This window comes from Polistes dominula, unplaced genomic scaffold (assembly GCF_049000335.1).
Source record: "Polistes dominula isolate Pdom_NZ unplaced genomic scaffold, Pdom_raw_medaka contig_31, whole genome shotgun sequence".
NCBI classification, from domain to species: Eukaryota; Metazoa; Arthropoda; class Insecta; order Hymenoptera; family Vespidae; genus Polistes; species Polistes dominula.
This window is the reverse complement of record NW_028300925.1, coordinates 1380169-1402305: the sequence shown is the minus strand read 5'-3', so window position 1 is coordinate 1402305 and position 22137 is coordinate 1380169. Positions and strand designations below refer to the sequence as shown.

The 22137-nt window shown below is 28.6% G+C and overlaps 2 protein-coding genes and 1 long non-coding RNA gene across 6 annotated transcripts; 1 reads left to right on the top strand and 2 right to left on the bottom strand.

Moving 5' to 3' along the window:
* Positions 1–610: 610 nt before the first annotated feature.
* Positions 611–2536, bottom strand: LOC149032945 (uncharacterized). The gene is made up of 3 exons (XR_016176131.1): positions 2324–2536; positions 1627–1765; positions 611–1551 (listed from the first exon to the last, which is right to left on the bottom strand). It is a non-coding gene; the product is annotated as an uncharacterized LOC149032945 (long non-coding RNA).
* A 4212-nt stretch (positions 2537–6748) lies between these two features.
* Positions 6749–12022, bottom strand: Uxs (UDP-xylose synthase). 2 transcript variants are annotated; one of them, XM_015317657.2, is made up of 7 exons: positions 11906–12022; positions 11732–11833; positions 11200–11540; positions 9611–10225; positions 9394–9507; positions 8806–9126; positions 6749–8702 (listed from the first exon to the last, which is right to left on the bottom strand). In XM_015317657.2, the coding sequence occupies exons 3-7, from the start codon at positions 11258–11260 to the stop codon at positions 8434–8436; spliced, it is 1380 nt and encodes a 459-aa protein (XP_015173143.1). In that variant the 5' UTR covers positions 11261–11540; positions 11732–11833; positions 11906–12022; the 3' UTR covers positions 6749–8433. The 2 variants fall into 2 exon arrangements, with proteins under 2 accessions (XP_015173143.1, XP_089027309.1); XM_089171183.1 differs by lacking the exon at positions 11906–12022 and having other exon boundaries at positions 11200–11813.
* LOC107064678 (tripeptidyl-peptidase 2) lies at positions 11927–21498 on the top strand. 3 transcript variants are annotated; one of them, XM_089171180.1, is made up of 19 exons: positions 11927–12088; positions 12738–12866; positions 12950–13117; positions 13603–13766; positions 13855–14018; positions 14125–14457; positions 14556–14825; positions 14922–15233; positions 15317–15473; positions 15607–15794; positions 15888–16042; positions 16158–16375; positions 16504–16738; positions 16810–17060; positions 17650–17661; positions 18347–18573; positions 19144–19598; positions 19782–19997; positions 20175–21498. In XM_089171180.1, exons 1-18 carry the CDS (start codon positions 11927–11929, stop codon positions 19989–19991), a joined length of 3810 nt encoding a protein of 1269 aa, XP_089027306.1. In that variant the 3' UTR covers positions 19992–19997; positions 20175–21498. The 3 variants fall into 3 exon arrangements, with proteins under 3 accessions (XP_089027306.1, XP_015173138.1, XP_015173140.1); XM_015317652.2 differs by having other exon boundaries at positions 20142–21498; XM_015317654.2 differs by lacking the exon at positions 17650–17661 and having other exon boundaries at positions 20142–21498.
* The last annotated feature ends 639 nt before the right edge of the window (positions 21499–22137 follow it).

Below are 22137 nucleotides of genomic sequence, written 5' to 3'. Positions count from 1 at the left end.
GATTTTATTGATAGGATTATAGAATCCTTATTAGCACAGATTGTACTTTGAACGATCGTTTAAGAAACGACAAAAGCTTTTATAACAATCCAAGTTTCTCGTACGGTTAGTTCACGAGCGTTTGAGAACGATAATACCAGTAATATTGGAGAAGTATAGTATAGCACAGGTGTGGTAATTCGCTTCGATCAGGTGAGGGTGCAACTATAGGATAAACGTATACGTGTAGCGTCAACTTAATATTTTGATAATAAAATGTCTTTTATATATATATATATATATATACATATCTGTATATACTATCGAAACACCCGGTGTAGGATATATACGACTATTTTATAGGCAACACTAGCGTTACAGTCCCGACCGATACTAATTTTCGTAAAAGCTTTACGTCCACATATTCAAGCTCGATGGACCCGATATTATTATCGTGCAATGACCTGCCTACCGTACTAACCCGACGGATGTACCATCAACTTGCAATTTTATATAACAACTTTTGCGAATGTTTTTTCCTTCCTCTTTGTTTTTTTTCTTGTCATCCTATTTATACAATATTTTTCATTGTTATATTATAATTATTTAAACAAAAAAAAAACGAAATTTATTTTTCCTCACTTGCTAATAAATCATATTATTCATATTATTTGATTTAAAATGAATAAAAAATAAGTATGAGTATATATATATATATATATATATATATATATATATATATATATGTGTGTGTGTGTACACGTATCGCATATAATAAATAGATTAATTTTATAACTTTAGATTTACGAATCAATGTATTATACGAATAAAGTTATTTGATTATATATAAAAAAAAAAAAAAAAAAATATCAAACATACGATTTGCACGTCACATATAACAAAATTTCAAGCATCGTACAATTTCCTCGATCGAATTATTACGAAATATAAATATTATACTCTCAACAATACTACGCATTACTTATGCATACACACACACACACACACACACACACATCGAATATAAATATAAAAAGTTATCCGTATATTTGAGATATAAACGAGTAGAGTAGAGTCAACAATAGGAAGAAAGTTTCGATATTTCTCGACAACGTGCGATAGAAATGGGAAGAAGGATCTTCATCTTGGATCACAAAGAACGATATGTTTGTGGATCGTCGTCCCTATTGGAAGAAGAAGAAGAAGAAGAAGAAATAGAAGAAGGAGGAGGAAGAAGAAGAAGAAGCTGGTAAAACGATCGAGTGGACACCATCGAGGAAGTTGCACCTTTTTACTCGTACGGACTCGGTCTCCCTTTTCTGCAGGCTTTGCGTGTTATCTCTCCCTTTCTATCCCTTTCTCCCTCTTATATGAAAAGGAGAGACCTTGGAGGCCCTTCTTCTTCTTCTACTTCTTCTTATTTTTTTCTTCTTCTTCTTCTTCTTCTTCTTCTTCTTCTTGGCACTTGTTCGAACGTTTTTAAGTGCGTTCGCGTTCTCGAGCACTTTCCTGCGTCATCTTAGCTGTCTTACTCAACCCGCATGTATAACTAATCCCCGTTCAAAGCCTTACCTACGATAAGAATGTGTAGAAAATATATATATATAATATATACATGCATAATATAATACATATAAAGTATCTTACGTTCACTAGCAACACACCCTAGCAATGAAACACACCGACCGATAACGTCTCGAGATATTTGCGATATTTGCTGAGATTAACCTGGGTGGTCGACGTTTCTCTACCAGATGATAAGTTAACAACCTTTTGCTAACTCAATCTGGAATGAAAGTTGACTTGGTCAAGAATTTATCATCGAACTTGGAACGGGGAATGGAAGGGGGAAGGAGGAAGGGGGAACTCTCTTCCTTGATTCTAATCAAATCTGTACAAAATAAAAACTAAAGTAAACGTTCAAATTGTCAAACCTGTTTTGATTTTTTACTATCTCATTTAAGAGAAAAAAAAAAAAAAGTAAAAAAAAATCAACTTATAAATAGATCTGATATTTTATCAAAAGAAAAAAGAACGTAGTATTTAAGAGATCGTAAATCTTGGCAAAAAGGGGAAAAAATATTGTTTTATCGTTTTGTTTGATGTTAAACGATGATATCAAAAGTTACATATCGCTTTCTAAAACGTCTAGTCGGAGTATTTAAAAGGAGTAGATTCTCTCGGTTGTCATTGTCAGTAGTAGATGGTTGTCAGTGAAAGTGAGATCATTAGAAGGATGGATAACTCGAAGTAAGACAGACTGTTACGAATGTAGCTAATTTGTTCGCGTAGTAAATCGTTGAAAATAGCCAATTAGAGTAGGGGGTTGAGTGAAAAGGTGTACATGCAGTGCAATAGAACGTTGAGTGCAACGTTTCATGGCGTCGCGACGGTTCTTCATTGTTTGTTTGTTTTTTATTTTTTTATTTTTTTTATTTTTTTTTTTTTTTTTCATACTGGCACGCTCGTCAACCAAAGAGTGTCGACTACAGTATATAAGTGCTACACAACACAACAAAACACAACAGTTGAAGTGTTTTTTCACTCAGCACACTGTGTATATCAAGTACCTTCTCTTCTTCTTCTTCTTCGTCTTCTTTCCGTTAGTCTCTCTCCTTGATTGGCTATTTTTAATCGTTTATATTTAACTCGAGAACACAAGGTGATTTGAATATATGTAAGTACTCGTATCAACCGTTTCATCCTTCTATTTTCTTTTTTTTTTTTTGTCTAGATCGTATCATTCGATATCTTAGAAAAAAATCTTAAATTCTATGAATTAGTATGTTAAAATAGATTTTTATATGTAATTCAAATTTTATTACCAATGTTATACCAAATAATCAATAAGACAATTGTGCCCATAATTATGAAAGTGATCTAAATCATGTATCTCTTGTTTCGAGATATTTAAAGAGTTATACTTGAACACTATATGAATTCTATATAATATTGAAATAACAAACATTATCTAACGATTCATTCATTTTTGATAATATCGTTTTCAAATGACATTGAATTTATTTAATTTATAACAATGTAGTGTGTAATAACTGATAAACTCATTTTTTTTTTTATTAATTTTGACTTAGATCACTTTCATAATTATTGACACAATTGATTGACACTATTTCAAACATATTCACGTTCTTTACACATATATTTGTACTTTTTTTTATTTTTTTACCCTAAATGTCATATGCAACTTTTACATATTTTTCACGAATAAAAATCTGACAATTAATTTAATAATATTGATAAATAATATTAATCCCTTGAAAGGAACAATTTTGGCTCAACGTGATACAACGCTGCTCGAGTTAACTCGAGCGTGCAACTTAAGGGATTAATTAATAATAAATTTAAAAAACATAATCATCTATTTTAGAAGATTTTCATGAATTATATTTACAAACGTTTATGCATTAGTACGTTGATCATTAGAAATGTTTACTTCGTTTAGAAATGATAGAACAGGTAAATGACCCGACACGCGAATGAAACTAACTGCGTAGCTTGGGACGATAGTTATCGTATAATTATCTCCTGACAAATGTATCTAACATAAGCATCGTTATATTACATAGTGCGCAATAAACGAGGCTTATACGCGTGATCAAGGAGACTTTAATTACAGTCATAAGGGGTGGACTAGAGGGGGTGTGAGGTGAGGGGTCGTCCTAGTGGAAGAAAATTTAAGAGTCGACGATTTCGAACACATTATAAATTTGTTCAAGTAATCATTAAATGATCGTCAAATATTATCATTAATTTTCATTAAAATGCAACATGGGATAAGGTACACATTATATTTATCAAAATTTTTAATTAACAAATAATTCGTTATTTTCATTGATTACTTTTATTTTAATATGGAAACAAAAAGATCATTTAATTTGATTTTTATGTTCTATTATTTGTTTAAATGTAAAATACTAAAAATTATTATTAAATAAGATACTAGAGAGTGTATTTATATAAATATAAAAAAAAATAAAAAGAATATTAAAAATTTTGATAATACTTGTCAACTAATCCGATAGATAATTTCAGACGTCATCGAACTTTTTGAAAGCAAATGACACGTTATACAAAATAAAAAAGAGGAACGGAAGAAAGAAGTTACCGATCGATTTTAATTCGTTGAGAATTTCTAATCTTTTTTTTTTTCTTCTTCTTCTTCTTCTTCTTTTCTTCTTCTCTTTTTTTCATCATCTTCCTAACGGATCAACGGTAGAAGTATAAAATACAAAAAGATAGATATAAAACGTCATGTATGGGAATGTATGTCGAGTAGTCCGACCGACCCTCTTCGAATCCGTGACACGACAACGATGCAGCCAACAAGAGAAGCTTCACTGCATTATGCATAATGGAAGCACAAAAGCGGAGATGGACACCTGCACCTAACGGACATGTTGAATCTATAATGTTAATGTTCTACTGAAAAAAAAGAAATACCCGCATTGTGCCGATTTTGTTTTTAGACGATTTACTTCTAAGAAATATTTATTTCATTAAACGGCGTACTTTTCTTATGCCATGTCAAAGTCTCTCTCTAATATACGCGAGTCTTGAAAATTTAGTAAAAATAAATTCGAACGTAGTTTAAAACGTAGCTTATTACTAATAAGAAAAGAACGCGATGATTCAAGTTAATAAACAAATAAAAAAAAAAAAATTGATTATAATTATGGACATGATGCAAGTATCGATGCAAGTACTCTACGCGTGGGCACGATTCGTACGATTTTAATCTGAAAATTTGGTTGTCAAAGATGCACTTCGTTTTATGGTCGATGAAATCATGCTGAAAAATTATACAAGACAGTCACACATTAAACGTACAAAATATTATATAAAAATAAATTTGTTTTTGTTTTTTTTTTTTCTTTACTTTTGCATTCATATGAATTCAACGAAACTTTCTACACAATTCGATACTTCAAAAACAATTGATTTTAAATATTAAAAAGTAAATGTTGTTCGGGACATTACTTTTTTTTTTTTTTTTTTTTTTTTTTTTTACAGCAAATCGATTCATAGATATTAATCGTTTCTAAATTTAGAATGTAAAAACGTAATAAAGAAACATTCTTACAGAAAAAAAAACACACACACATGTTGCTACTTAAGTTTCTTATGTAAGTGACGACGAAAAAAAACTTGAAATTTTTTTTTTGCATATACTCATTTCATCTTTTCTTTATATATATATATATTCGAGCTAAACTTACGTTACCTGAATATCCGATGTCTCCTCACATCAGTTAGAAGTTAGAGAGATCGAATCACATCGATGGACCACCAGCAAATATAAACACTTACATACGTTGGTAAGAGTTATTACTCGATTACGTAGATCAACATATGTTTCAAACATTAGCAAACAGGAAGTTCTTTGATAATATATAAATATAGTCACCGATACGATAATTTTCATAGTTGTTACTTATCTCAATAATAACAAGAAAAATAGAAAAAAAAAACAAAAAAAAATATCTACCTTACAAGAAACAATTTCTTATAGACGACTTTTGAACCAGAATACGCGATCATACAATTATATTTTCTATTAAAAAAATAATAAAAATATATATATATATATATATACAGTCTTCCAAATAAATAAAAAGAAAGTTAATCTCACTTGTTATTAATTATGAATTTATTTCTGTAAATATTTCTTAACGTTAACCTTTAGTGACATTTTGGTATTCATTCGAGCATAGTTGCAATACATATCCCGGATGCAATGATTATCGTTAAGAATCGCATCGTCTCGTTATTTCTCTCTCTTTCTCTTTCTCTCTCATTTTCTCTCTCATCCTCTAATTTCATTCTTTCGTTCTCTCTTTATTGTACAAGTTACCTTCTACATATAGTCTTCTCTTTCTTAAAAGACAGGACGACCACGCGCGCCCTGTCAGAGCCCACGCGTCACCCATTACGTTCAATCGGCCCTTCAAATGCGATATAAACGGGCACGAACGATTCTTCGTTCTACAAGGCTCGTCCTGAAATTTGTATCAACGAGATATCTACATATACATACGTAATCATCCTCGTTCATGACGGAATTATAATATTATCTAGTCTGATCTGCTTTAAAGAAGAGAGAAAGAGAGAGAGAGAGTGAATTGATAGAGACAAAGATAAAGAACAAGAATAATCTGAGACAAGTTGCGTAAGGGAAGTCTCCGGATATTCCTCATAGTGAGATTTATCTATATATATATGTTATACCTGTATATGTGTGTTTGTAAATGTGTATTCTCTCCAATCTATGAAACGTTCAAGATTTCTCTCTGTCTGATACATGTACAAGATAACAACTGCAAACCACAATGATCAATCGTATCTATTACGAAGTAAAACAATCATTATACCGAGATTACTATTCAATTGCTTAAAGAATATTCATTACTTGGATAAACATTTTTTTTTTGTAGGCGGTCCTTTATTGTTAAACATTATTGTTTTTTTTTTTGATAATTTATCAAATAAATTATTTTCTTTTCTTATCGCAAATTTGCAAACTACATACAAGCTCAGAAAACTTGTTTACATGTTTTTGATAATACTGGAAAAAGATAATTAATTGTTAAAATTATATCGCGAAATTTTGAATATTCGTTTGGTCTTGTTTTTTTTTTTTTTTTTTTTTTTTTTTTTTTAATGTTATTATCTATAGGATTTATAAACAAAAATAAGGAATCTATGTTATATGTGTGGATACATACAATGATTTATTAAGATCACTGAAACATTTTATTGATTTTTTTTTTCTTTTTTTTACGAAGACTAGTCACACCTTGCATTTTTTTTCTTCCTCTCATATTTGAATATTCTCGTATAATATTTTATAAACGTGTGTATATGTAGAAAAAACATAAGGGAAAAAGTTTTCTATCTTTCCCCTCTCCCTTTTTTTAAGCAATTTTTCTAGTTATTATCGTACAGATAAAACATATTACGTATTAAATCAAAATTACAACGCAAACATGAGAAATATATATATAGTTTTTTGAATAAATGTATATACAAGTACTAATTAGTAGTATTTAATTAGTATGAATTAATATTACTAAAAGTATCCAAATTAACAATTGATGAAAATAATATTTCTACAATTTTCACAATAATTATATATATATATATATAAAACAATAAATTAATTAATACAGCTATTTCTTTACACACTTTTTTTTCCTTATTTTTATCTCTGTTCTACTAATTATTTATCATTATGATAATAAATTATTATGTGTAGATAATGGCAAACGGAAACAGATGATGGTTGGTTTATTTCTGTTTGTTTGTTACAGTTTTACTGCGATTATACTTCTTTTTTTTCTTTTTTATTCCATCGATATACAATTATACTTAACGTATAAAATTACTTTCCCAGTTTTTCCTTTACTGTTGCATTTTACAGTCTCGCCATTTCTAATCGTAAAAATCAAGACCCACGGTAACATCGTTTAAAGACATTAATGTCCTGTTTAAAGAAAATATTATCCATCTGTATTTTCAACATGACATTTAATATCTTTCAGAAGGTACTTCAAATTTTGATTTATGCTTCATACATATATATATACATATATATGTATGTGTGTGTTTGTGTATATAGATATGTGTACATATGAATATATCACATATATATCATACATACGACAATAGAATTATAATGTTAATATAAAAATGATTTTATCGCGTGCTTAGAACAATCAGAAGAATAAGAATGAAAGAATAATCAATGTAATATTTTACATATATGTATATTATACTTTTCTATTATTTTGTTAATAAATAAGTCAAATAAGCAGCAGCAGCAGTTTGTATGCATTATTTATCACATGATAATTCATTATGATAACTGTATTATTAAAAGTGTATATAAGTATATATATAATATGTACCCCAAAAAAAAATCGATGGGACTAGTATCGCGTAGCATATCGTTTTTTAAGCGTTGTGTTGTATATTATTGACATTTGAGAACACAATTAATGTAAGTTCGTTAATTTACTTAGGTAATTCAAGACGCTTACACATATGTTGAAATTTTGTTTGATATTTTAATATTAATAAATAAAAATTATTAGAGACAATAAATTGTTCATTTCTAACAATAAAACAATATTTAATTAAATCTAACCGAATCCCCGTTAAAATCTTATTGTTAGTAGTATTAGAAATCACAATTCCATATTATTAAGAATTCGTCATTAATTAGTGATTAATTAATGTGTCAATAAACATATTCATCTTTCGTACAATCCAAAAATTGGACGGGACTAAATGTTTTGGCACATAGTGGTCCATGACTCAGTGACTTTAAACTCGTGTCACTTGATAATGATGGGTTTTACACATGTAAAACATAGATGAGAACAAATATCATTTGATTTTTATTATTATTATTTTATTTTTTATTTTTGTTTATTTTTAAAGATGATCTATTATATCATGATCATTTTTATATGACGAATGTTTAATACTATCCTTTTGAGAGTGCATCGTTCTTTGCAATTCTTTCGCGAAATACATGATCGTCTTTTTCAAACCCTCGGCTAAAGGAACTTTTGGTTGCCAATTTAAATATTTTTTTGCTCTGCTAATATCAGGCCTTCTTCTTTGAGGATCGTCTTCTACTGCGGCTAATTCAACTATTTTACTCGTACCACCGACCAAATCCTTTATAATAAACGCGAATTCTGTAAACATTCGAAAGAAATAAAACAAACATGTTAATTTTCTAGTAATTCTAATTTTTCTTTTTTTTGTTCGTTCTTGTTAGCATTAGAAGATTTCTCGTACCTTCGATGGTATGTTCAACCGGATTGCCTATATTTACGGGTAAGGTGTAATTAGAAGCCATCAAGGCAACCAATCCATCTACCAAATCTGTGACGTACTGAAAAGACCTTGTTTGCTTTCCATTACCATAAATGGTGATCGAATCGTTTTGCAATGCTTGGAGAATAAAATTCGATACGACTCTTCCATCGTTCATGTGCATTCTTGGACCAAAAGTATTAAAAATTCGTGCTACTCGTACTGACACACCTTCTTGTCTCATGTAGGCGTAACTTAACGTTTCAGCTACTCTTTTTCCTTCGTCATAACACGCTCTTGGACCTGAATGGATATATTACGTAAAAAACAATTTCAAATAAACTCATCATCTTTCTAATAAGGAATGATACTCAGACTGGAAATTTACAAAATTGATCCTTGAAAATTGTGTCATATTTTGATTGTAATTTATAATTGAAATATTTCAAGATAAAAAGATAATGAATATATTGTTTCATAGTTATTTTTATTTCTAAGTAAGTACATTTTTTTGTTTTTATATAATTTCCGATATACCATTAAATTATTTAATATATGAGAAAAACCTACCGATAGGATTAACGTGACCCCAGTAAGTTTCCGTCTGCGGATGCTCGTTAGGATCCCCATAAACTTCGGACGTACTTGCGATTAATACACGTGCGCCAACTCGCTTGGCGAGTCCTGAAATTGTTGTTTTTTTCCAACATATATTACATGCACATATATTCCTTTTAATAAAGTCGTAAGACTCGTTTCTACTGTAATATACTAAATGCATACATACCTAACATATTAATAGTACCCAATGTATTAGTTTTAATCGTTTTAACTGGATTCAACATGTAATGAGGTGGACTAGCAGGACTAGCAAGATGATAGATTTCATCGACTTCCAAATACAATGGTCTGACGATGTCGTGATGAACCAATTCAAAATTTTCATGGCCAACCCAATGTTCAACGTTTCTTTTGCGTCCGGTAAAAAAATTATCTACAACTATAACTTCGTGACCGGCTAACATCAAACGATCGACCAAATGGGAACCAACGAAACCAGCTCCACCAGTAACCAATATCCTTTTTCGATTCTTATAATTGAGGAACTTAACCGTAGGAAAATTCTTCGGCACGCGATTCTCGATTTTAGCTTCGAGGTAACGTAATTTACCTTCGAGTTCGCTTATACGAATCTTAGCTTCCTCGATGTCCTTGATATCGTCATTAATAAGGGTAAGTTTAATACTATCTTCTTTTTCATTTTCCATTTTGTCTTTTATCAAATTGTTATCATTTTCGTTGTTTGGAAATTTACTACGTTCTACCTTGTTACCATTTTGACGAACCGTAAGAAAATTTTCCTCCTCTTCTGTATTCACTAAACTTTTGTAGAATCCTAAAACTACAAGGATTTTATTTCTTTTTTTCTTTTTTTCTTTTTTTTTTATAACAATAGGTAAATTTAATTGTAAAAAGTGATAAATTTAATCTTGCGAAAAGTTAAATTTAAAGCACAGAGATTATATTAAGCAATTCAATATTTCGTATTTTCGCGCCAAAACATAGACGAGTCGTTGATTGTCTAAATTATCGTCATGTTTATTTTCGAAACGTTTTAAAATTATATTTATCGCAAATGTATAAACAGTAATTTATCAAATTATTATAAAATCAAACTCTATCATATAAATTCAATAAAAATTTTCCACGCGAAGTTAATCGATAGAAAAATTTGTTATTCATTTTTTTTTAAATATAATACTTGCTAACGTTTAATATACAAATTTAATTTAATTCATTCATATATACATATATAATTAATGATATATATGCATGAATCCGCTTATAGATAGTACGTCTATGAATAAAACATATTGAAAATAAATTCGTGTTGATCTGTCGTTACGATAACATTGAACCAAAGAAAAAAAACAAATCGAACGAACTTTAATAACAATTTCTTCTATAATACTCGTTTATTTAATCGATTATTTAATTATATTTTTCTAGACTCATTATAAGTATTTTATTAAGAAATAATAAATTCAAAGAAAGAAAATAAGATTTATTATTATATTTGTCATTGACATTAACGGGATCGTAGCTTGCGTAAGCATTATTTTTTACTAGTTCGTGCATACTTAATCATTCTAATCGTATGATCATGAGAATAATTAATTATGCGATTATATCATATAAACGAGCATATTTATTTCACGATATTGAAAAAGAAATAAATTATCAAGAAATAAAATTAAATAACGCGATAAATGTTACTCTCGATCGTATCGAATCGAACGATCTGAAATATCATCGATTGTTTAACGATATTTATTGTCATTTATTAGATATAAAAATTAACATTATAAAACATACCTAAAACAACACAAATGATGGAAAGAGCAATCTGCTTCATCTTTCTCTGGGTGAAAAGCATGCTTTAGTATTGCACATGTCGCACTTCAATATATTTTGATCACTATACTAATCGGAGTGCCACTACATCGATATGTTTTCCTACGCGAAACAGAGAAATCGTAGGTGGATCGTGCATTTTTCAAAACACTACTCGAAAACCGAACATAACCTCAAAAGTAGTTAACGACGCGCAATGCACGCACGTACACACGTACGTACACAACAGTTTGGTCGAAGGATCATGGTATTACTGTTATACCACTACTACGTGATTATTGACGTAGCACAGGTGCTGCCATCTGCATACCGTTAGATGAAGTAATATTAAATACATTTCGTTCGTATTAGTAATTTTTCTATTATAATTAAACTAAAGTCGTTAAATGCAAATGTATCGATGAATAAATGAAAAGTTTAATAATTCGAATAAATGAATTTAATTAAAAATCCTTGTTAAAAATAATTAATGCATGTAAAATTGATATCGTACCTTGAGTCGATAAGTTAACCTCAAAAAACAGTGAAAACATTTCCCGTGTGTTCTCGTCTGTCCGTCCATACTGCTTCGTGTTAGTACACGCAAGCGCAGAACCTATTTTTTGATTGATATATAAAGGCAGTGATAGTACAAAGGAAACATCTCAAGTGGTTTTTCTGAACTCACGGTGGCAGTGGTATTTGAAACATGGCAGACATCATTGACTGTAATTTTCCTGTGTGGGGCCTACTGCCTAAAAAAGAAACAGGTGTCACACAATTTCTCAATAAATATCCCGAATACGATGGAAAAGGCGTCGTCATAGCTATTCTCGATTCTGGTGTCGATCCTGGAGCACCGGGTTTGCAGGTGAGAAACAGTCAACACACGTAGGCACGCCTCATTTAGACGCTTTTTCTCCAACCAAATTGTAGTTTTTATATCATATTAGATTTAATTTTTATTTGTTTATTATTTAATTATATTTTTAAAGAAATATCATCAAATTCTTATCTCTTTAATTTGATTATCTTGATAATGTTACTTGCCCACTTCCGTTGCTCCTTCTTTGTTGTATATGATTGGTATCTATATAAATGAATCTTTTTACTTTTTATTTTTCTTCATTTCAAGATTGATTTTTTTTATCTTTTATAATCAATTTTTTATACATTTCTTTTTTTTTTTTTTTTTTAATTACCAAGATCTTTCAAAGACTTGTTTTAATATATTAACTTTTATTATTATTATTAGTAGTAGTCAAACGATTTTTTTTAGCATTGAACTTTTATCGTGCAAAGTCATTGTTTGCATTTTTATATTAACCTTAATTTTAACTATGCGTGTCGTTTATTTATTAATATCACATTTCCATCTCAAGGTCACATACTTTATCAAAAAATTCTTTTCTTCATTTGTTTGTTTTCAGTTTGAATGATTGAACAATTTTTTATTTGTGTGTGTGTGTGTGTGCAATATATAGGTAATGAGAGTGTACAAATACAACGATTAATTTTAGGTAACTCCGGATGGAAAAACAAAAGTAATTGAAAGATTTGACTGTAGTGGTGCTGGTGACGTTGATACAAGCAAAGTTGTCCAGGCTCCGGATGGATATATAATTGGTATCACAGGTCGTAAATTAAAGGTATTTAATTAGGTCTTATATTAGAATGTGTGTTTTTTTTTTTTTAATGAAAATTATGATATATTTCAAGTTTTTATTTAAAGGTCCCTTCAAATTGGGTCAATCCTAGCAATGAATATCATATTGGTGTAAAAAATTTATATTCATTATATCCTGGTAAATTAAAAGACAGAATTACTGCCGAACGTAAGAAAAACCTATGGGATGATGGACAAAAAGCTGCCCTTGCCGAAGCTTCTAGACAGTTACAAGTAATATTTATTTTATTTTTTTTCTATAATAATAATAATAATAATAATAGATATTAATTAATAATTAATTTGCATTGAGAATGTCAACAAAACTATTGTTTTAAATAAATATGTATTATTTTACAATCATTAACATAAATTAGATTTTTATAACGATTGATAAGATTACAATATTATTTCATAAATTATAAATAACAGATATAATGAACCATGATTGCAATTAGAATTGTAGACCATGTGATCCAAAGATAGTGTTGTATGTTGAACCATGTAATTAGGCCGGCTATTTCACAACAAGCTACAGTGATCGGTGTCTAATGCTATTTATATTTGGCAGTTTGAAGTGATGTAAAGCTATTGATCGCATTATATAATATGTTTTTTGATAGAGAAATTGGACTGCTGCAATGTAACAGCCGTTGTTTTGTGTGCATGTTTTTAATTTTTATATTGAACAACAAATAATAGATTTTATTATCTTATAGGAATTCGAAGCAAAAAATTCCAAATCAAGCAATGGTGGGGAAGAAAAATTGGAGAAAGAGGAATTGGAAGCCAGAGTTGAAGTACTCACCAATGCAGAAAAAAAATATTCTGATTCTGGACCTGTATATGACGTAGTTGTATTCTTCGATGGCAACGTTTGGAGGTAATTACATTTTTAAATTAATTAGAAGAATTTATATTTAAATGTATTTTGATGTATATATGTGTATATATATATATGCATGTTACAGAGCATGCATTGATACTTCAGAAGAAGGTGACTTGGAATCTGGTGTTTATCTCGGAGAATATTCTGTGACGAAAGAGTATGCACCTTTAACAAAAGAAGATCAATTAAACGTTACCATTAATGTCCACGATGAAGGAAATACTCTTGAAATAGTTAGTTTGTGTTGTAAGTAATCGATCTCTTTGATTTCTTTTTATTTGATATAATCATTATTTTCTGTAAAATATAAATTTCATTTATTATATAATATATATATATATATATATTTCAGCAAGTCATGGAACTCATGTAGCTTCAATCGCAGCAGCTTATTTTCCTGAAAATCCAGAATTAAATGGCGTAGCGCCAGGTGCTCAAATAATTTCATTAACAGTTGGAGATGGGCGTATAGGTACTATGGAAACAGGAACAGCTATAGTAAGGGCAATGATATACATCATGCAACGTAAAGAAAAAGTTCATGTTATAAATATGAGTTATGGTGAACACGCGCATTGGTCTAACACAGGACGAATAGGAAGATTAATGAATGAAGTAATCGATAAATATGCTATTACGTGGGTTGCATCTGCTGGAAATCTTGGGCCAGCATTATGTACTATTGGTACGAAAAGAAAAACCTCCTACTGTATTAAATTTGTGTGTCTATTATATTTAAATAATAGACACACAAATTTATGTTCTTTAATTGTACCATTATAGGAACACCACCTGACATCAGTTCAAACAGTATTATTAGTGTTGGTGCTTATGTTTCACCTGATATGATGGTGGCTGAATATTCTTTAAGAGAAAAAATGCCTGGTATGCCATATACATGGTCTTCTCGTGGGCCCATGATAGATGGTGGTGTTGGTGTTACTGTATGTGCTCCTGGTGGAGCTATTACTAGTGTTCCTAATTTCACGTTAAGAAAAAGTCAACTTATGAATGGTACAAGTATGGCTAGTCCACATGTTACTGGTGCAATTGGTATGTACAATTAAAATATACTTTTATTGTTTTTTTTTTTATATAAATATGTAAAATTATATATATAAATAAATTTCTTTTTTCTATATATTACAGCATTACTTATATCTGGACTTCTTGCTAAGGGTTGCCCATATTCTCCGTACAGTATAAAAAGGGCTCTTGAAAATACTGCTTTATACATATCAAATTTGGATCCATTTGCACAAGGTTCAGGTTTATTACAAGTTGAACGTGCTTTTGATAATCTTGTTACTTATAATGATGCACCAGAAAGAGATGTCAGATTTGCAGTCAATTGTGGCACAAATAATTCTAAAGGAATTCACATGAGAATTGGGGTTATTGATCGTCCAAAAGATTATTCTGTTACCGTTGAACCAGTATTTCTTGATAGCGAAAATACTGGTATAATTTTGTCATACTTATTTTTTTTTTTTTAATCTAATTTAAATTACACAATTTTTGTTAACGTTAATGATATTTTATAGATCCACAACGTAAGATTGAGTTTAATTTAAAATTGACCTTGGTATGCGAGGCATCTTGGGTCAAGTTTCCAACGCATCTTGACCTTATGCATATGCCTCGTTCTTTTGCAATTAATATTGATGGCTCTTCTTTGCCAGAAGGTGTTCATGCTGCAAGGTGAGAAATTAATACATTTTTCTTTCTTATTGTTTTTTTTTGGTAATAAATATATAAAATTATGTATAATTATGAAATATTGATCTGATGAAACATATACTATATATTATATTTTGCATGATAAAAATTGCAGCATTAGAGCTTATGATGTAACCAATATTGCAAAAGGCCCAGTGTTCCAAATTCCTATCACCGTAGTGCAACCAATGGTACTGCCAAAAGCTGCCCTTCTCCCTGATCTAACATACACAAATGTTTTATTTAAATCAAATACAATCCAGCGTCATTTTATCCTCGTTCCTGAAGATGCCACGTGGGCAGGTAAATTAAATTTCAAATTATAATAGCGATAACTCAATTAAAAAAAAAAAAAAAAAAAAAAAAAAATGATGTTCATTCAACTTTCTATTACAGTCCTCAAGATAAAGAGTACAGACAAGGACAAAAATAGTAGATTCATATTTCATAGTATCCAATTGAAACCACGATTAGCTTGTAAAACGCTTGAACTTAACAAAATGATAGGAGTTACACCCCAATCGGAATGTGTACAACCATTTGCTGTTGAGGTATTATGAATATATGTATTTATTTTTTTATCCTATTATTAATACGCTTCTTAAATTTATTGAGACCATTTTCTTAAGTGCATTAACAATATTGATATGTTTTTTTAATTTTTAGGGTGGTTTAATCGTAGAAGTTGTACTTGCTAAATATTGGGCAAATTTAGGGGACGTATCGATAGATTACACAATTGAGTTTCATGGTCTTCGTATAATAAATGGTAACTTAACGATGCAATCAGGCGATGGTATTAATCGCTTAGAACTACGAAGTTCAATGAGAATCGAAGAAGTTGTACCATGTGTTACACTTAAATCATCTGTACAAATTTTAAAGTATGGTGTGACATTATATATATATATATATATATTTATTAATCATGTGTATTATAAATATTGTTGTTTATACGTGTGTGCAATGATATTTCATTGCCGTAACTATATATTTAACTCTGTGATCTTAGACCATCGGATTCTAAAATACTTCCATTACGAGCTCGTGACGTTATTCCACCTGCAAGACAAATATATGAATTGCAATTAACATACACATTCCATTCAGCAAAAGCAACTGAAGTTACACCCAATGCTGCGTTGCTTAGTGATTTGCTGTATGAGAGTGAATATGAAAGTCAAATGTGGATGATTTATGATTCCAACAAACAATTAATTGCTTGCGGTGATGCATACCCATCTAAGGTAAGTTTAATAAATGTGTTAAAATATAAAGACAAATTCTATTATATAGAAAAATATTATTATGATTATAGTACACCATTCAAAAATTGGAAAAAGGCGATTATACAATTAAGATGCATGTTCGTCATGAAAAGAAAGAATTATTGGACAGATTAACAGAAATGCCATTGCTCTTGAGTCAAAAACTCAATAATCCAATAACCCTTGACGTTTATGCTAGTCAAACTCAAGCTTTGATCGGTGGAAAAAAAATGGTTGCAGCATCTATTCCACCTGGACATATTTTCCCGTTATACGTTGCACCTATATCTAACGAAAACAAGTAGGTATTTACATTCTATTCATTTTTACGTAATAGTTAAGTACGAAGCAATTATAATTTTTTCATTTTTTCTTTTTTTTTTTTTCTTATGCAATGTTGACGATTAGAAAATAGAAAAAAAAAATATCATTGAGACTAGCTCGTTACGTATTATAAAAAGGTTTTACATTATATATATATATGCATAAATTTATACGCAAACGTTTGCATCGATGAGATTCTGTATACACACACCTACACATATTTTATAAAAATTCTACAGCAAGAAAAAAAAGAAAAAAAAAAAAAAAGATCAAGTATCCGAGATCAAATATTTATTTAAATAATCACTTTTATTTATTGTTTCACGTATTATCAATTTTTTTTTTTTTCAAACGTACAGGCTGATAATTTTCTCTCGAATAAGTGAATGTAATATTCATTTTTTGACAATCCTAGTTTTTGCTAATTTGTTTTCTTTACAGTCGATCTTGATACTTGATATATATATATAAAAAAAAATCGAGTTTCTCTTTAAAAAAAAAAAAAAATATTATTTTACGTTATTAAACTAAGATATAACTTTCTTCTTTTTCATCTTTCAATGCAGCACAGAAAACAAGTGAGTTAATAATCTTTTATTTTAATTAACTCTTCTTCTTCGCAAAATTGGCATTACGCTTCAAAACGAGTTAAGGATATATGCGAACAAACTAAAAAAAAAAAAAAAACAATAAAACAAATAGCTTATTAAAATAAATAACAATTTGATCGCTTAACAATTTTTTATAGCCAAGTAACGCTTGTTGTATATCCCTGACTCATAATACATAGTTTCGCTGCACGAACATGTTTGAACAGTTAAATACACATGAAATAAAAAAATAAAAAAACATACAACTGTTGTTTGTCGATATCGTCGTAACCGATTGAGTATAAATTTGTTTAAACACATGTAAAAGAGTTTTTTTTTATATATATATATATATATATAAATTTTGATCTCAGAAATTTGATAAGGAAAAATATTATCAGTTTGATAAAAAGAAAAATATCTTAACGAGAAGCTTACATTAATATCAAATCTTTTGATGATAGTATATAACAAAATATTTCATCAATTGCTTTCTGCATTTTTCTATCATATTTTCATACACGTGCTTTTTATCCTAAAGCTTTTCAATACATTTGCTAATGATTTCTTGCTTGGTATTTATCTATGGTATACTATAATAATTTATATAAAATAATTTTATAATATTTATATTGAAATAATATTTCTTGTGTGTGTGTGTTTTTTTTTCAAGGCTATCCAAAGGTGCTACTCTTGGTAGTTATTTACAAGGTACAATTACACTTTGTAAAGATGAGAACGATAAGAAAGTAGATACTCATACATTTAAATACGTATTGTCTGAACCAACCAAAAAACAAAATAATTGTACGTCTAAATCAGACAAGGAAAAAACTACTAAATGGGATGAATATACCGAAGCATTACGAGATTTAAAATGCACATGGCTTGCAAAACTTGGTAATTTCATATTTTTTTGGTTTTTTTACATGATATACAATTGTATAAATATTAGCTTTTTATAATAGTCGTCGGTTATGTTTTTATATCATTCATCGACATTTATATTTGTTTTCTCGGTTTTCATTCTTCATATAGCACCATCCATAAGTAAGTTATTACAATATATTGTGGTATGTTCTTTTTGAAATTTAATTTTAAATTCCTGTCGTATTTAAATAACCTATGATATAAATGGTTACATTCTCATTTTACAAACACATTTTTTGCATGTTGAGTTGAATTGAATTGAGTTGAGTTATATAAAGTCCTATTATTATTTATATGTTTATTTCCTTAATTTCATATATTATATTTGTTTAAAAAAGTGAATTTTAATATTTTTATATTCTTAATTTGTTAATAATTATTTCACATATATATATTGCAGATATAAAAAATAAAAAAATAAAATAAAAAGAAATGAATTAATTAAATGTTATTTTATATAATGTATCTAATATTAATTACATGTGTTTAATTGTTTTTTTTTTTGAATGTTTATCATATAAATATTTTTTTATAATACAGAACCAGGTGAATATGCAAACTTATTGTATGGAGAATTGAAGAACATATTCTCTGATCATTTGCCTATACACACTGCCATGTTGACATCCTTGGATTCACCTGAAGCACGTCGTCATCTACCTCATGATGATATATCAGAAGTTTCGATTGCTCTTGCCAATCAAATACTAGCCGTTGCTGATATTGTTATTACAAATATTGATCAGGATAAATTATTAGCCTATTATGGCCTAAAGACTGATCAACGACCTGATGCTGCCAAAATAAAAGCAACTATGGATAAACAAAAGAATATATTAATAGAAGCATTAGTGAAGAAGGGTTGTGCATTGGCACGACTATATGTTCATGGTAAAAGTCAAGGCGAAGTTAATGGTCCTCTTGAGCATTTACTTGTAGGTGTTACAAACATTTGGCAAGAAGTACAGAAATTTGCAGAACCAACTGACACCAAGGTAACATTTTCTTTTATAATAAATTAAAAGCTTACTTTGCATTGTAATATAAGAAACATGTATCTTATTTGTAATGAATTTTATAGGTTCATTATAAGAAGTATCATATGTGGCATGAAGTTCTGTACATTACATCATAGTATAAAGGGTTGAATAATATTGTTATTCTCTATTTTTATTTAGGTGCTTATATTATCATTGTGGCATGCACATATTAACAATCATTATGGACGTTATTTGAAATTACTGACACGTTTCTACGAAGAGAAACCACTCAAAGAAATAGATGAAAAGTGTATAGAAATCACAAGGGTTTTGGGCTGGAATTATTGGTCCCGTCATCTAATCACAAGCATACCAACGCGTTATCCAACAACATATAGGACATTTTGATCAATAGTGAGTAACATTAAATATTATAATAATATATTACGGTAAAAGGATCATTTTTTTTTACAAAATATTTTAAGATACGTAGATACGTATATTACAATTTTCTCAAGATTTCATATATTTTAATATATGACAAATCTTTCTTTTTAGGATATTGACGAACAAATCGTGAATTCTTTTCAGATTTAACACAATTGTTGACTAACATCGTAATAAGAGAAAACAAATTCTCTAGAAGAGTTTTTAATCGCACTATAATGAGATATATGGCATTATTGTGTCATACAAATGTAAAATACATTTAGAAAAATATTATTTTATTCATAGACAAAAAAGAAAACAAACAAAAATAATAATAATATTAATAATAATATTAATAATGATTTAGAGAAATAATTAAAATACACTAAACTCTTATATATAAAAAAAAAATAATAAAAAAAATATGAGTCTTATTCATACCAACGTATATAATAAACGCAAGCTGTCAAAAACTAACTATAAATCATTTTTCTGCTTATACGAATATAATATAGCAATAATTATATATATATCAAACATTTTTCTTATTAATGTTAATTAATATTATAAAATTAAATTTTATGCGTGAGAGAAGATCTTAGCAAAATATTTGATTATATTTAAAAAAAAAAAAAATAAATAAATAAATATAAATTTTTATTGCGATATAATATAAAGTGGACTCAATACGTTCAACGTTGGAAACAATTATATACTTTGAGACTGCATTTTAAAGGCACTTATTACGTCATATTGGTAGCTGAATGATTGAAAAATTGCATTAATTAATTCAGACTATATAACGTAAAGTACAGACTTTATTTTATGAAAAGATAAAAAAAAAGAAGAATAAAAATAAAAAAAATAAAAAATAAGACAAACACGACAATGTAATTTAATATAATTATTTACAGAAATCTAACTTATTATATATTATTTCTTAAAATAAAAACATTTCATTATACCATTGCAAAGCTCAAATAGTTTATTTATATGATATAACGATACGTAATATTTTTTGGTTTTATTTAATGTCATTTTAGATGGATATTGCATAAATTCAAATAGTTAAATTGTCATTGCAAAAGTATAACAAATATTATTTGCTGGAATCTTTTTTGACTTATATTTCATTATTTATTATGATAAATTAATGTATTGATAAATATGTTATAATGAATCGGTCATGAAAATGTCCACTATAGAATATAAAAATATGATTAAAAATAAATAAAAAGAGGAGAGGAGTTTATAGTATAAACAAAAAAATACAAAAGATTAATATAAGGTTTTTCTTTATCAGAATTATATGACATATAGTAATTATAAATGTTACTTACTCACCCTCTCTTCTTTTCTTTCTGATATAAATAGATGACAAGTATTTGAAATATAATAACTCGAATGTTTCTTTGAGAAAAATTGTACCATTTTTATGAAATAACTGGATTATCCAGATAAATAAAAGTAATAATGAAAATCTAAATTTCGTATAAAATAAATTTACTTATTTTGATAATTTTAATATTACAATTAATTAGATTAATTAAGAGCGTCGATTTTGATTAATTAAATTAAATAAATGACATCACACTAACCACAAACTTTAATCTCTACTTACAAGAACGTATTGTAAACACACTAGATAAGGACACATCCGAGATAACCACTAAACTGAACTAAAATCATCGTTTTTTCTCTTCTGCGCATGTCATTATGCGCGCGCACCTCATTTCTCTTCTACGCATGTCATTGAGCGCACGCACCTTATCTTGTCTCTTCTGCGCATGTCAGTTGTGCGCGCGCACCTTACATTTTCTCTTTACTTCTGCGCGCGCATCTTAAATTTTCTCTTTACTTCTACACGGCATGCATTGCCTTTCTTTAAATTACCTTTAACAATAACATATACATGTTTATATATAAATAAGAATTTTTTTATGAAGTACAGTTACATATGCTTAAAATCTAATATTATGTAATTTTTATTTTTATTTTGATAAGTATATTTACCGTCATTGTTTTTCACGAAACAATCTGAATGTATCATTTAACTAACTTCATTATGTCTAGTTATCAAAATGCCTAAAAATCCTAAATTTCTCATTAAAAAATATTAAATTTA

Excerpts from the sequence above, each read along its gene's own strand:
- Uxs (XM_015317657.2), bottom strand. The coding sequence starts at position 11,260 with ATGCTTTTCACCCAGAGAAAGATGAAGCAGATTGCTCTTTCCATCATT. Across the intron at positions 9,127-9,393 it reads GGGTCACGTTAATCCTATCG|GTCCAAGAGCGTGTTATGAC; the intron begins GTAGGTTTTTCT and ends ATATCCATTCAG. Across the intron at positions 8,703-8,805 it reads GGTTGAACATACCATCGAAG|AATTCGCGTTTATTATAAAG; the intron begins GTACGAGAAATC and ends GAATGTTTACAG.
- LOC107064678 (XM_089171180.1), top strand. The coding sequence starts at position 11,927 with ATGGCAGACATCATTGACTGTAATTTTCCTGTGTGGGGCCTACTGCCT. Across the intron at positions 13,767-13,854 it reads TTCGATGGCAACGTTTGGAG|AGCATGCATTGATACTTCAG; the intron begins GTAATTACATTT and ends TGCATGTTACAG. Across the intron at positions 16,739-16,809 it reads GTGATGCATACCCATCTAAG|TACACCATTCAAAAATTGGA; the intron begins GTAAGTTTAATA and ends TTATGATTATAG.